The following is a 16,382-nucleotide window of genomic DNA, read 5'->3' as shown; positions in this document are numbered from 1 at the left end:
TAGCTGATGTCTACAGGGTTATAGCTGATGTCTACAGGGTTATAGCTGATGTCTACAGGGTTAGCTGAGCTGACGTCTACAGGGTTATAGCTGATGTCTGATGTCTACAGGGTTATAGCTGATGTCTACAGGGTTATAGCTGATGTCTCAGGGTTATAGCTAGTCTACAGGGTTATAGCTGATGTCTACAGGGTTATAGCTGATGTCTACAGGGTTATAGCTGACGTCTACAGGGTTATAGCTGACGTCTACAGGGTATTAGCTGATGTCTACAGGGTTATAGCTGATGTCTACAGGGTTATAGCTGACGTCTACAGGGTTACAGCTGATGTCTACAGGGTTATAGCTGATGTCTACAGGGTTATAGCTGACGTCTACAGGGTTATAGCTGACGTCTACAGGGTTATAGCTGACGTCTACAGGGTTATAGCTGATGTCTACAGGGTTATAGCTGATGTCTACAGGGTTATAGCTGATGTCTACAGGGTTATAGCTGATGTCTACAGGGTTACAGCTGACGTCTACAGGGTTATAGCTGATGTCTACAGGGTTACAGTTATAGCTGACGTCTACAGGGTTATAGCTGATGACGTCTACAGGGTTATAGCTGACGTCTGACAGGGTTATAGCTGATGTCTACAGGGTTATAGCTGATGTCTACAGGGTTATAGCTGATGTCTACAGGGTTATAGCTGATGTCTACAGGGTTATAGCTGATGTCTACAGGGTTATAGCTGACGACAGGGTTATAGCTGACGTCTACAGGGTTATAGCAGGGTTAACTGATGTCTACAGGGTTATAGCTGATGTCTACAGGGTTATAGCTGACGTCTACAGGGTTATAGCTGACGTCTACAGGGTTATAGCTGATGTCTACAGGGTTATAGCTGACGCCTACAGGGTTATAGCTGATGTCTACAGGGTTATAGCTGATGTCTACAGGGTTATAGCTGACGTCTCTACAGGGTTATAGCTGATGTCTACAGGGTTATAGCTGACGTCTACAGGGTTATAGCTGATGTCTACAGGGTTATAGCTGATGTCTACAGGGTTATAGCTGATGTCTACAGGGTTATAGCTGACGTCTACAGGGTTATAGCTGATGTCTACAGGGTTACAGCTGACGTCTACAGGGTTATAGCTGACGTCTACAGGGTTATAGCTGATGTCTACAGGGTTATAGCTGATGTCTACAGGGTTATAGCTGATGTCTACAGGGTTATAGCTGACGTCTACAGGGTTATAGCTGATGTCTACAGGGTTATAGCTGACGTCTACAGGGTTATAGCTGATGTCTACAGGGTTATAGCTGATGTCTACAGGGTTATAGCTGATGTCTACAGGGTTATAGCTGACGTCTACAGGGTTATAGCTGATGTCTACAGGGTTATAGCTGATGTCTACAGGGTTATAGCTGATGTCTACAGGGTTATAGCTGATGTCTACAGGGTTATAGCTGAGCGTCTACAGGGTTATAGCTGACGTCTACAGGGTTATAGCTGACGTCTACAGGGTTATAGCTGATGTCTACAGGGTTATAGCTGATGTCTACAGGGTTATAGCTGATGTCTACAGGGTTATAGCTGATGTCTACAGGGTTATAGCTGATGTCTACAGGGTTATAGCTGATGTCTACAGGGTTATAGCTCTCTACAGGGTTATAGCTGATGTCTACAGGGTTATAGCTGACGTCTACAGGGTTATAGCTGATGTCTACAGGGTTATAGCTGATGTCTACAGGGTTATAGCTGATGTCTACAGGGTTATAGCTGATGTCTACAGGGTTATAGTCTACAGGGTTATAGCTGACGTCTACAGGGTTATAGCTGACGTCTACAGGGTTATAGCTGACGTCTACAGGGTTACAGGGTTATAGCTGACGTCTACAGGGTTATAGCTGATGTCTACAGGGTTATAGCTGATGTCTACAGGGTTATAGCTGATGTCTACAGGGTTATAGCTGATGTCTACAGGGTTATAGCTGATGTCTACAGGGTTATAGCTGATGTCTACAGGGTTATAGCTGATGTCTACAGGGTTATAGCTGACGTCTACAGGGTTATAGCTGATGTCTACAGGGTTATAGCTGACGTCTACAGGGTTACAGCTAGTCTACACAGGTTATAGCTGATGTCTACAGGGTTATAGCTGATGTCTACAGGGTTATAGCTGACGTCTACAAGGTTATAGCTGATGTCTACAGGGTTATAGCTGATGTCTACAGGGTTATAGCTGACGTCTACAGGGTTATATAGCTACAGGGTTATAGCTCTACAGGGTTATAGCTGATGTCTACAGGGTTATAGCTGATGTCTACAGGGTTACAGGGTTATAGCTGACGTCTACAGGGTTATAGCTGATGTCTACAGGGTTAGCTGAGCTGATGTCTACAGGGTTATAGCTGATGTCTACAGTGTTATAGCTGATGTCTACAGGGTTATAGCTGACAGGGTTATAGCTGATGTCTACAGGGTTATAGCTGACGTCTACAGGGTTATAGCTGATGTCTACAGGGTTATAGCTGATGTCTACAGGGTTATAGCTACAGGGTTATAGCTGACGTCTACAGGGTTATAGCTGATGTCTACAGGGTTATAGCTGATGTCTACAGGGTTATAGCTGATGTCTACAGGGTTATAGCTGACTACAGGGTTATAGCTGACGTCTACAGGGTTATAGCTGATGTCTACAGGGTTATAGCTGATGTCTACAGGGTTATAGCTGATGTCTACAGGGTTATAGCTGACGTCTACAGGGTTATAGCTGATGTCTACAGGGTTATAGCTGATGTCTACAGGGTTATAGCTGATGTCTACAGGGTTATAGCTGTTATAGCTGATGTCTACAGGGTTATAGCTGATGTCTACAGGGTTATAGCTGTTATGTCTACAGGGTTATAGCTGACGTCTACAGGGTTATAGCTGACGTCTACAGGGTTATAGCTGATGTCTACAGGGTTATAGCTGATGTCTACAGGGTTATAGCTGACGTCTACAGGGTACGCTGACGCACAGGGTTATACGTCTACAGGGTTATAGCTGACGTCTACAGGGTTATAGCTGATGTCTACAGGGTTATAGCTGATGTCTACAGGGTTATAGCTGACGTCTACAGGGTTATAGCTGATGTCTACAGGGTTACTGAGCTGATGTCTACAGGGTTATAGCTGATGTCTACAGGGTTATAGCTGATGTCTACAGGGTTATAGCTGATGTGATGTCTACAGGGTTATAGCTGATGTCTACAGGGTTATAGCTGATGTCTACAGGGTTATAGCTGAGTCTACAGGGTTATAGCTGACGTCTACAGGGTTATAGCTGATGTCTACAGGGTTATAGCTGATGTCTACAGGGTTATAGCTGATGTCTACAGGGTTATAGCTGATGTCTACAGGGTTATAGCTGATGTCTACAGGGTTATAGCTGATGTCTACAGGGTTATAGCTGATGTCTACAGGGTTATAGCTGATGTCTACAGGGTTATAGCTGATGTCTACAGGGTTATAGCTGATGTCTACAGGGGGTTATACAGGGTTATAGCTGATGTCTACAGGGTTTAGCTAGCTGATAGTCTACAGGGTTATAGCTGACGTCTACAGGGTTATAGCTGATGTCTACAGGGTTATAGCTGACGTCTACAGGGTTATAGCTGACGTCTACAGGGTTATAGCTGATGTCTACAGGGTTATAGCTGACGTCTCAGGGTTATACAGGGTTATAGCTGACGTCTACAGGGTTATAGCTGACGTCTACAGGGTTATAGCTGATAGTCTACAGGGTTATAGCTGATGTCTACAGGGTTATAGCTGACGTCTACAGGGTTATAGCTGATGTCTACAGGGTTATAGCTGATGTCTACAGGGTTATAGCTGATGTCTACAGGGTTATAGCTGATGTCTACAGGGTTATAGCTGATGTCTACAGGGTTATAGCTGATGTCTACAGGGTTATAGCTGATGTCTACAGGGTTATAGCTGATGTCTACAGGGTTATAGCTGATGTCTACAGGGTTATAGCTGATGTCTACAGGGTTATAGCTGATGTCTACAGGGTTATAGCTGATGTCTACAGGGTTATAGCTGATGTCTACAGGGTTATAGCTGATGTCTACAGGGTTATAGCTGATGTCTACAGGGTTATAGCTGATGTCTACAGGGTTTATGAGCTGATGTCTACAGGGTTATAGCTGACGTCTACAGGGTTATAGCTGATGTCTACAGGGTTATAGCTGATGTCTACAGGGTTATAGCTGATGTCTACAGGGTTATAGCTGATGTCTACAGGGTTATAGCTGATGTCTACAGGGTTATAGCTGATGTCTACAGGGTTATAGCTGATGTCTACAGGGTTATAGCTGATGTCTACAGGGTTATAGCTGACGTCTACAGGGTTATAGCTGACGTCTACAGGGTTATAGCTGATGTCTACAGGGTTATAGCTGATGTCTACAGGGTTATAGCTGATGTCTACAGGGTTATAGCTGACGCTGCGTCTACAGGGAGCTGATGTCTACAGGGTTATAGCTGATGTCTACAGGGTTATAGCTGATGTCTACAGGGTTATAGCTGATGTCTACAGGGTTATAGCTGACGTCTACAGGGTTATAGCTGACGTCTACAGGGTTATGGGAACATGTCTGAGTTGCAGCTAGAGGTCTGAGCTGAAATGACACCTCATTTACACTCTTCTTAGTGAGATCATGTACATTTTCCCCCAGTGAGAAACGACGATGGCCCAGATGTCTCTTTTCTCAGTCTAATGGCACTTGCCAAACCAGTTAGCCCCCAACAACAACTGCTCCCTGGGCTCAGATGATGTGGACCCCTCCCCCCTCCCCCACAGCACCTCTCTGATTCAGAGGGGTTTAATTAAATGTGGAAGAGACATTTCGGCAGTGGTGGAAGCAGTACCCCAATTGTCATACTGTAGTAAAAGTAAAGATACTGTACCTTAGTAGAAAAGTGAACGTCACCCAGTAAAGTACTACTTGAGTAAATGTCTAAAAGTATTTGGTTTTAAATATACTTAAGTATCAAAAAGTAAATGTATTTGCTAAAATATACTTAAGTATCAAAAGTAAAAGTGTAAATAATTTCACATTCCTTACATTTAGCAAAGCAGACAGCATGGTTTTCTTGTGTTTTTTTTAAATTTACGGATTGCCAGGGGAACACTCCAACACTGAGACATAATTTACAAACGAAGCATCTGTGTTCAGTGAGTCCTCCAGATCAGAGGCAGCAGGGATGATCAGTGATGTTCTCTGTTTAGTGAGTCCTCCAGATCAGAGGCAGCAGGGATGATCAGTGATGTTCTCTGTTTAGTGAGTCCTCCAGATCAGAGGCAGCAGGGATGATCAGTGATGTTCTCTGTTTAGTGAGTCCTCCAGATCAGAGGCAGTAGGGATGACCAGGGATGTTCTCTGTTTAGTGAGTCCTCCAGATCAGAGGCAGTAGGGATGACCAGGGATGTTCTCTGTTTAGTGAGTCCTCCAGATCAGAGGCAGTAGGGATGACCAGGGATGTTCTCTGTTTAGTGAGTCCTCCAGATCAGAGGCAGTAGGGATGACCAGTGATGTTCTCTGTTTAGTGAGTCCTCCAGATCAGAGGCAGCAGGGATGATCAGTGATGTTCTCTGTTTAGTGAGTCCTCCAGATCAGAGGCAGTAGGGATGATCAGTGATGTTCTCTGTTTAGTGAGTCCTCCAGATCAGAGACAGCAGGGATGATCAGTGATGTTCTCTTGAGAAATATGTGAATTGGACCATTTTCCTGTCCTGCTAAGCATTCTTTTGTGTGTCAGGGAAAACGTATGGAGTAAAATGTACATTGTTTAGTTCAGTAATGTAGTAAAGTAAAAGTGGTCAAAAATATAAATAGTCAAGTACAGATACCCCCAAAAACTACTTAAGTACTTTACACCACTGCATTACAGTTGAAGGCATTCAGTTGTGCAACTGACTGGATACCCTCATTTCCCCTTTGGGCTCCCGAGTGGCGCAGCGGTCTGAGGCACTGCATCTCAGGGCAAGCGGCATTACTACAGACCGTGGTTCGATTCCAGGCTGTATCACAGCGGTCTGAGGCACTGCATCTCAGTGCAAGCGGCATCACTACAGACCATGGTTTGATTCCAGCCTGTATCACAGCGGTCTGAGGCACTGCATCTCAGTGCAAGCGGCATCACTACAGACCGTGGTTCGATTCCAGGCTGTATCACGGCGGTCTGAGGCACTGCATCTCAGTGCAAGCGGCATTACTACAGACCGTGGTTCGATTCCAGGCTGTATCACAGCGGTCTGAGGCACTGCATCTCAGTGCAAGCGGCATCACTACAGACCGTGGTTCGATTCCAGGCTGTATCACGGCGGTCTGAGGCACTGCATCTCAGTGCAAGCACTGCATCGGCATCACTACAGACCGTGGTTCGATTCCAGGCTGTATCACAGTGGTCTGAGGCACTGCATCTCAGTGCAAGCGGCATCACTACAGACCGTGTTTCGATTCCAGGCTGTATCACGGCGGTCTGAGGCACTGCATCTCAGTGCAAGCGGCATTACTACAGACCGTGGTTCGATTCCAGGCTGTATCACAGCGGTCTGAGGCACTGCATCTCAGTGCAAGCGGCATCAGGGAATTTTACTAAGATTAAATGTAAGGAATTGTGAAAAACAGATTTTATATGTATTTGGCTAAGATCTACTTCAACTTCCGACTTCAACTGTACAGTACATTCTGAGTATACTAACATGCACCTCATGCAGTACAACTTTCTCAACTCTCTCTTTCATCCCCAAACTCTATTGTAAATCCCTCCCTCTCTTTCTCCCACTTCCTCCCTCTCTTTCTCCCACTTCCTCCCTCTCTTTCTCCCACTTCCTCCCTCTCTTTCTCCCACTTCCTCCCTCTCTTTCTCCCACTTCCTCCCTCTCTTTCTCCCACTTCCTCCCTCTCTTTCTCCCACTTCCTCCCTCTCTTTCTCCCACTTCCTCCCTCTCTTTCTCCCACTTCCTCCCTCTCTTTCTCCCACTTCCTCCCTCTCTTTCTCCCACTTCGGAGGAAATCGATTTGCAAGTTATTATATACACCTCTCCTCTCCCCTACAACTCTTCCCCTGTTCCTTAGTGTAGACACACACCAGGCATGGGAGAGGAGAGGTGTAGACACACACCAGGCACGGGAGAGGAGAGGAATGTGCCTATTTGAAAGCTAGACAACTTGCAAAGTTTTTTTTTTAAAGTATCTACCTTGCTGCAAAAGGTTTGAGAGCCCCAGTGTACTGACTGTCTGTGTTCTGTACCTCTCCTTCAGGGAGCTCTGGTGTACTGACTGTCTGCGTTCTGTCCCTCTCCTTCAGGGAGCTCTGGTGTACTGACTGTCTGCGTTCTGTCCCTCTCCTTCACGGAGCTCTGGTGTACTGACTGTCTGTGTTCTGTACCTCTCCTTCAGGGAGCTCTGGTGTACTGACTGTCTGTGTTTTGTACCTCTCCTCCAGGGAGCTCTGGTGTACAGACTGTCTGCATTCTGTCCCTCTCCTTCAGGGAGCTCTGGTGTACTGACTGTCTGTGTTCTGTACCTCTCCTTCAGGGAGCTCTGGTGTACTGACTGTCTGTGTTCTGTACCTCTCCTTCAGGGAGCTCTGGTCACAGCATGTGCAGATGACACACTGCACCTGTGGAACCTTCGCCAGAGACGCCCAGCCATCCTGCACTCGCTCAAATTCAACAGGAGAGGTAAGAACTTCAGTAACACACACACACACACACACACACACACACACACACACACACACACACACACACACACACACACACACACACACACACATATGACCTTGCATAAATGCAGGAATATTTTCTGTTTGACATCTCACGGCTCAATGAGATGGATTAGACTTCAAGGCAAGTATATGAAACATTATACATTATAGTTAGACAGCATACCTGTCTCAAGGTTCACCGTCTACCTGTCTCAAGGTTCACCGTCTACCTGTCTCAAGGTTACCTGTCTCAAGGTTCACCGTCTACCTGTCTCAAGGTTACCTGTCTCAAGGTTCACCGTCTACCTGTCTCAAGGTTACCTGTCTCAAGGTTCACCGTCTACCTGTCTCAAGGTTCACCGTCTACCTGTCTCAAGGTTACCTGTCTCAAGGTTCACCGTCTACCTGTCTCAAGGTTACCTGTCTCAAGGTTCACCGTCTACCTGTCTCGAGGTTCACCGTCTACCTGTCTCGAGGTTCACCGTCTACCTGTCTCGAGGTTCACCGTCTACCTGTCTCGAGGTTCACCATCTACCTGTCTCAAGGTTCACCGTCTACCTGTCTCAAGGTTCACCGTCTACCTGTCTCAAGGTTCACCGTCTACCTGTCTCAAGGTTCACCGTCTACCTGTCTCAAGGTTCACCGTCTACCTGTCTCAAGGTTCACCATCTACCTGTCTCAAGGTTCACCATCTACCTGTCTCAAGGTTCACCGTCTACCTGTCTCAAGGTTCACCGTCTACCTGTCTCGAGGTTCACCATCTACCTGTCTCAAGGTTCACCGTCTACCTGTCTCAAGGTTCACCGTCTACCTGTCTCAAGGTTCACCGTCTACCTGTCTCGAGGTTCACCGTCTACCTGTCTCGAGGTTCACCATCTACCTGTCTCAAGGTTCACCGTCTACCTGTCTCGAGGTTCACCGTCTACCTGTCTCAAGGTTCACCGTCTACCTGTCTCGAGGTTCACCGTCTACCTGTCTCAAGGTTCACCGTCTACCTGTCCAAGGTTCACCATCTACCTGGTTCACCGTCTACCTGTCTCAAGGTTCACCGTCTACCTGTCTCAAGGTTCACCGTCTACCTGTCTCAAGGTTCACCGTCTACCTGTCTCAAGGTTCACCATCTACCTGTCTCAAGGTTCACCGTCTACCTGTCTCAAGGTTCACCATCTACCTGTCTCAAGGTTCACCGTCTACCTGTCTCAAGGTTCACCATCTACCTGTCTCAAGGTGCACCGTCTACCTGTCTCAAGGTTCACCATCTACCTGTCTCAAGGTTCACCGTCTACCTGTCTCAAGGTTCACCGTCTACCTGTCTCAAGGTTCACCGTCTACCTGTCTCAAGGTTCACCGTCTACCTGTCTCAAGGTTCACCGTCTACCTGTCTCAAGGTTCACCGTCTACCTGTCTCAAGGTTCACCGTCTACCTGTCTCAAGGTTCACCGTCTACCTGTCTCAAGGTTCACCGTCTACCTGTCTCAAGGTTCACTGTCTACCTGTCTCCAAGGTTTGTCTACCTGTAGGTTCACCGTCTGTCTGTCTCAATGTTCACCGTCTACCTGTCTCAAGGTTCACTGTCTACCTGTCTCGAGGTTCACCAGGTCTACCTGTCTCAAGGTTCAGTGGGTTCTACCTGTCTCAAGGTTCACCGTCTACCTGTCTCAGGGTTCACCACTACCTGTCTCAAGGTTCACCGTCTACCTGTCTCAAGGTTCTCCCATCACCTGTCTGAGGTTCATCCCCGTCTACCTGTCTCACCCAGGTTCACCGTCTACCTGTCTCAAGGTTCACCGTCTACCTGTCTCAAGGTTCACCGTCTACCTGTCTCAAGGTTCATGAGTCTACCTGTCTCAGAGGTTCTAGCCTGGTCTACCTGTCTCAAGGTTTATTTTCTACCTGTCTACCAAGGTTCACAAGTCTAAGAACCTGTCTCAAGGTTCACCGTCTACCTGTCTCAAGGTTCACCGTCTACCTGTCTCGAGGTTCACCGTCACCTGTCTCAAGGTTCACCGTCTACCTGTCTCAAGGTTCACCGTCTACCTGTCTCAAGGTTCACCGTCTACCTGTCTCCAGTAGGTTCACCGTCTACCTGTCTCAAGGTTCACCGTCTACCTGTCTGTAAGGTTCACCGTCTACCTGTCTGGGTCATAGGTTCACCGTTGTACCTGTCTCAAGGTTCATTGTCTGGGTATATGTCTAGGTTGTATTGAGGGGTCTACCTGTCTGTATTGTCTGGGTTCACCGTTCTACCTGTCTCAAGGTTCACCGTCTACCTGTCTGGGTCAAGGTTATGTTGTATTGAGGGGTCTGTAGTAGGTTGGCTGGGTCATATGTCTACCTGTCTCATAGGTTAGGTTCTACCTGTCTCAAGGTTACCGTTGTACCTGTCTGTAGTAGGTTGTACTGGGTCTACCTGTCTCAAGGTTCATGTCTACCTGTCTCATAGGTTCAGGTTCTACCTGTCTCGTAGGTTCACTGGGTCATATGTAGTAGGTTGTCTTGGCTGGGTTCAGTATGTACCTGTCTCAGTAGGTTCACCGTCTACCTGTAGTCTTGTATTGGTTCATATGTCTACCTGTCTCAAGGTTCAGTAGGTTCTACCTGTCATATGTAGTAGGTTGTACTGGGTCATACCTGTCTCAAGGTTCACCGTAGTACCTGTATTGGCTGGGTCACCGTAGTAGGTTGTATTCATATAGTAGGTTGTACTGGGTCATATGTCTACCTGTCTCGAGGTCATTGTAGTAGGTTGTACCTGTCTGTAGTAGGTTCACCACATGTAGTATCTACCTGTCTAGTAGGTTGTATTGAGGGGTCATATGTAGTAGGTTGTACCTGTCATATGTAGTAGGTTCATTGGCTGGGTCATATGTGTCTTGTATTGGCTTCATATGTAGTAGGTTGTATTGTCTCAATGTTCAGGTTGTACCTGTCTCGTAGGTTGTATTGGCTGGGTCATATGTGTCTCATTGGTGGGTCATACCTGTAGTAGGTTGTATTGTCTGGGTCATATGTCTCAGGGTTCACCATCTACCTGTCTCAAGGTTATGTCTAGGTTGTATCAAGGTTCAATATGTAGTAGGTTGTAAGGTTCACATGTAGTAGGTTGTATTGGCTCAAGGTTCAGGTGTACCTGTCTGTAGTAGGTTGTATTGGCTGGGTACCTGTAGTAGGTTGTATTGGTGGGTCAGTAGGTTCTACCTGTCATCAGTAGGTTGTATTCACATGTAGTAGGTTCTACCTGTCATAGTAGGTCAAGGTTCACATGTAGTAGGTCTACCTGTCTCAGTAGGTTGTATTCTGGGTAACATGTAGTACCTGTCTCAACATGTAGTAGGTTGTACCTGTCTCAAGGGTTCACATGTAGTAGGTTCTACCTGTCATCAGTAGGTTGGCTGGGTAACATGTAGTACCTGTCTGTAGTAGGTTCATTGGCTGGGTACCTGTCTAGTAGGTTGTATTGGCTGGGTAACATGTAGTAGGTTGTATTGGCTGGGTCAATGTTAGGTTGTACCTGGGTCATCAGTAGGTTGTATTGGCTGGGTCATGTAGTAGGTTGTATTACCTGTCTGTAGTAGGTTGTATTGTCTACCTGTAGTAGGTTGTATTGGCTTCACCATGTAGTAGGTTGTGGCTGGGTCAAGATTCAGGTTGTATTCTTCATATGTAGTAGAGTCAGACTAGTATCTTCTGCTGGGTAATATGTTTAGGTTGTATTTCTCCAACTTAGCTCTGATATTTTCATATGTAGTAGGTTGTATTCTGCATCAATGTACTGAAGAAAGTAGTATTAGTCTGGGTCATAAATGTAGGGTTGTAAAGGTCCAAATGTAGTAGGTTGTATTGGCTGGGTCATATTTAACCAGGCTAATCAGGGGTTAAGAACAATTTCTTATTTGTAATGTACGGCCTGGGTAACAGTGGGTTAACTGCATGTTCAGGGGCAGTAGGTTGTACGACAGTAGGTTGTATTGGCTGGGTATCATGTAGTAGGTTGTATTCTGGGTCAATGTAGTAGGTTTTTGGTTACTGGCCCAATTGCTCTATGTAGTAGGTTGTACCTGCTGTAGGTTGTATTTGGGTAACATAGCCTGGTCTGATATCTCCCATATGTAGTAGGTTGTATTGGCTGGGTCATATGTAGTAGGTTGTATTGACATATGTAGTATTTTACCAGGCAAGTCAGTTAGGTTGAACAAATTGTAGTATTTGGGTCATATGTACGTTGCCTGGGATATGTAGTAGGTTGTATTGGCTGTTCATGGTAGGTTGTATTGGCTGGGTCATATGTAGTAGGTTGTATTCGGGGTTTGAACTCGCATCCTTCCGGTCATATGTAGTAGGTTGTAACGCTGGGTAACATGTAGTAGGTTGTACCCTGCCCAGAGGAAGATATGAACATAGTAGGTTGTATTCTGGGTCATATGTAGTAGGTTGTATTGGCTGGGTCATATGTAGTAGGTTGTATTGGCTGGGTCATATGTAGTAGGTTGTATTGGCTGGGTCATATGTAGTAGGTTGTATTGAGGGGTCATATGTAGTAGGTTGTATTGGCTGGGTCATATGTAGTAGGTTGTATTGGCTGGGTCATATGTAGTAGGTTGTATTGGCTGGGTCATATGTAGTAGGTTGTATTGGCTGGGTCATATGTAGTAGGTTGTATTGGCTGGGTCATATGTAGTAGGTTGTATTGTCTGTATGGTCATATGTAGTAGGTTGTATTGAGGGGTCATATGTAGTAGGTTGTATTGGCTGGGTAACATGTAGTAGGTTGTATTGGATCGTTCATCTGTACTGCCCTACCAAGCAAAAAAGCAGTAACTGCTCATAGCGTGGAACTGAGAAAAATGGCTTTTATTTACCTTGGTTTTCACAGTAACTTTATACAGTTACTGATAACATGACCCCCATTTTCTCCAAAACACAATACAACAGAGGCAGAATACGTGTCCACATGATTAAGCATGAGTTTAATGTAGCAAAAATGACGTGAACTCATTTTCTGCCAAATTATTAGTTACTGCCTTTTTGCTTGGTAGGGCAGAATAAATCTGTCTCGTTCAGGGCAGACAAGGTCAAGCAGATGCTGTCTGAATGGCTAAGCCACAGCATTTTGAAAGATGAGGAATTTGTTGATGTTTGCGACATTCAGCATTGTGGTGGTGAGTGTTTTTTATTGAGTCTTGAGGCAAAGTTAGAGAAGTTTGAGCTATCTCTTTTACTGGCCCCTTTCACTTTGATTTACTCTCAGGTGTCCTTTGGGGGCAAGCTTCAGAGGGGGGAATGAATTATACATTGTTTGTGCTTGAAGAAGAGAGAGGGAAAGATAGATACTTTGAAAGGATATTTTTGTGTGTTGTGGTCTTCTTGTTTGAACTGTTAAAAAAGAGAAGAAACAGCAAGGAATCTTTGGGAAGATATTGTGAAGGTCTTTCATAAGAGTTAAAGGCCTGATATAGTTACTGGTCTGCAGCTGGGAATTACTTAAGTCTGATAAATTATTGCAACCGAACACTGCGTTTTCTTCCATTCTCTGCAACTACCATCTGTCATTGTCATTTCTGAAGAAAATGGCTGCTTTGTCAAAGGAAACAGACACTATCCAGAGCCGTTAAAAGCTCGACCAGGGGACATTGAATGACTTCAAGGGAAGTTAAACATTGAAGGACTCTAGATGAATGAACTCAACAGAGAGGACATTGTGACTTCTGGGAAAGTTAACCAGAGACTCTCTGATGAACTGAACTCCAACAAAAGGACATTTCTGACTGATCTGGGGAAGTTAAACAGTCATGACTCTCCTGATGAACTGAACTCCAACAGAAAGGACATTGTGACAATGGGTCCAGTTAACCAGAGACTCTCTGATGAACTGAACTCCAACAGAGAGGACATTGTGACTTCTGGGGAAGTTAAATAGATACTCTCTGATGAACTGTAACTCCAACAGAGAGGACATTGTGACTTCTGGGGAACACAGAGAGACTCTTGGACATCAAACTGAAACTTAAACAATAGGACATTGTGAGAATGTGGGAGAGGTCTGTGGACACCAGAGACTCTCTGATGAACTGACTCTCCAGCAGACGGACAGGAAACACACAACGTCATACGGCACTAAATATATACATAGCAAATTATTCTCGAAAGCGGCCGTTCATGTGCAAAGGATTTTTTTTAAATGAATATGATGTTAACTTTCACATGTGAAAATTGATCTCTGCATTATTTAAAGTTGAACACATTTCTTTGGCCACACTTCCAGCTGAGGCATCAGTCTCCCATCCAGGGATCAGGAACCAACCCTGTTTAACTTCAGAAGTATAAACCAGCAGTCCTGCAAATCTGGTCTCCCATCCAGGGACCAGGACGGAACCCTGTTTAATTTCAGCCCAGTAAACCAGAGAGCGTGTACATCTGGTCTCCCATCCAGGGCCCAGGACTTCAACCCTGTTCAAATCACTACAGAAGTAAACCAGCAGTGGTATACATCTGGTCTCCCATCCAGGGACCAGGACCAACCCTGTTTACTTCAGAAGTAAACCAGCAGTGGTATACATCTGGTCTCCCATCCAGGGCCCAGGACCTGACCCTGTTTAACTTCAGAAGAAATCCAGAGCAGTGGTATACATCTGGTCTCCCATCCAGGGACCAGGACCAACCCTGTTTAACTTCTGATGAAGTAAACCAGCAGTGGTATACATCTGGTCTCCCATCCAGGGACCATGAACTGAACCAACCCTGTTTAACTTCTGGGGAAGTAAACCAGCAGTGGTATACATCTGGTCTCCCATCCAGGGACCAGGACCAACCCTGTTTAACTTCAGAAGTAAACCAGCAGTGGTATACATCTGGTCTCCCATCCAGGGCCCAGGACCAACCCTGTTTAACTTCTGGGGAAGTAAACCAGCAGTCTGATGAATCTGGTCTCCCATCCAGGGACAGGACCAACCCTGTTTAACTTCAGAGTAAACCAGCTGTATGACATCTGTCTCCCATCCAGGGACCAGGAGGAGACTGTTTAACTTACGGCACTAAATATAGCAGTGGTAACATCTGGTCTCCCATCCAGGGACCAGGACCAACCCTGTTTAACTTCAGAAGAATAAACCAGCAGTTTCACATCTGGTCTCCCATTAGGGACCAGGACCAACCCATTTCTTTTGAAGTAAACCAGCAGTGGTATACATCTGGTCTCCCATCCAGGGACCAGGACCAACCCTGTTTAACTTCAGAAGTAAACCAGCAGTGGTATACATCTGGTCTCCCATCCAGGGACCAGGACCAACCCTGTTTAACTTCAGAAGTAAACCAGCAGTGGTATACATCTGGTCTCCCATCCAGGGACCAGGACCCTGTTTAACTTCAGTGTAACATAATAATTATTTCCTCGATAGATATTTTGTTTCGCTGTCAATACTTTTGGGTTTATGTTTTGCTTTCAATATCATCACTTTCCTTTGTAATAAGGAACTTTGTGAAGCGGGTCGACAGCTTCAAGTTCTATGGCGTCCACATCACTAAGGACATCACTAACATGGTCCATCGAGAGCATCTTGAATGATTGCATCACCGCTTGGTATGTTAATTGCACCACCCCTGACGGAAAATCACTGCGGACAGCCCAATACATCACTGGGGCCGAGCTTCCTGCCATCCGGGACCTCTATGTCAGGCGGTGTCAGAGGATGGCCGAAAAATACCCAAGACACAGACTGCTCACTCTGCTACCATCCAGCAAATGGTTCCAGAGCATCGGCTCTCAGCGGCTCTCAGACCAACATGCTCTGAGACAGCTTCTAATTTTTATTGAACTAGGCAGATCAGTTAAGATCAAATTCTTATTTACAATGACAGCCTACTGGGGAACAGTGGGTTAACAGCGTTGTTCAGGGGCAGAACGACAGATTTTTTACCTTGTCAGCTTGGGGATTCAATCCAGCAACTTTTCGGTTATTGGCCCAACACTCTAACCACTAGGCTATTGCCGCTATAAGAATGCTAAATAGCCAGACTGCTAAATAGTCAATTTATGGTAGCTGAACTATCTGGAACGACCTTACGCACATTCACTTTATATAAACACCATATACACACTCACTAGACTATATATACACACCATATACACACTCACTAGACTATACATACACACCATATACACACTAACTAGACTATATATACACACAAAATACACACTCACTAGACTATATCTACACACCATATACACACTCACTAGACTATATCTACACACCATATACACACTCACTAGACTATATATACACACCAAATACACACTCACTAGACTATATCTACACACCATATACACACTCACTAGACTATATCTACACACCATATACACACTCACTAGACTATATATACACACCAAATACACACTCACTAGACTATATCTACACACCAAATACACACTCACTAGACTATATCTACACACCATATACACACTCACTAGACTATATATACACACCATATACACACTCACTAGACTATATATACACACCATATACACACTCACTAGACTATATATACACACCATATACACACTCACTAGACTATATCTACACACCATATACACACTCACTAGACTATATATACACACCATATACACACTCAC

The 16,382-nt window shown here is 45.3% G+C and overlaps 1 protein-coding gene across 1 annotated transcript in view; it reads left to right on the top strand.

The window, feature by feature from the left end:
• Positions 1–16,382, top strand: part of LOC135518878 (syntaxin-binding protein 5-like) — a 184,831-nt gene that overhangs the window by 101,990 nt on the left and 66,459 nt on the right. Inside the window, exon 4 of the mRNA XM_064943832.1 lies at positions 7,631–7,730. Within this exon, the coding sequence (XP_064799904.1) occupies positions 7,631–7,730 (100 nt within the window). The remainder of the gene's footprint in view (positions 1–7,630; positions 7,731–16,382) is intronic.

This window comes from Oncorhynchus masou, chromosome 29 (assembly GCF_036934945.1).
Source record: "Oncorhynchus masou masou isolate Uvic2021 chromosome 29, UVic_Omas_1.1, whole genome shotgun sequence".
Taxonomy (NCBI): Eukaryota; Metazoa; Chordata; class Actinopteri; order Salmoniformes; family Salmonidae; genus Oncorhynchus; species Oncorhynchus masou.
This window is presented reverse-complemented; position numbering and strand designations above follow the sequence as displayed.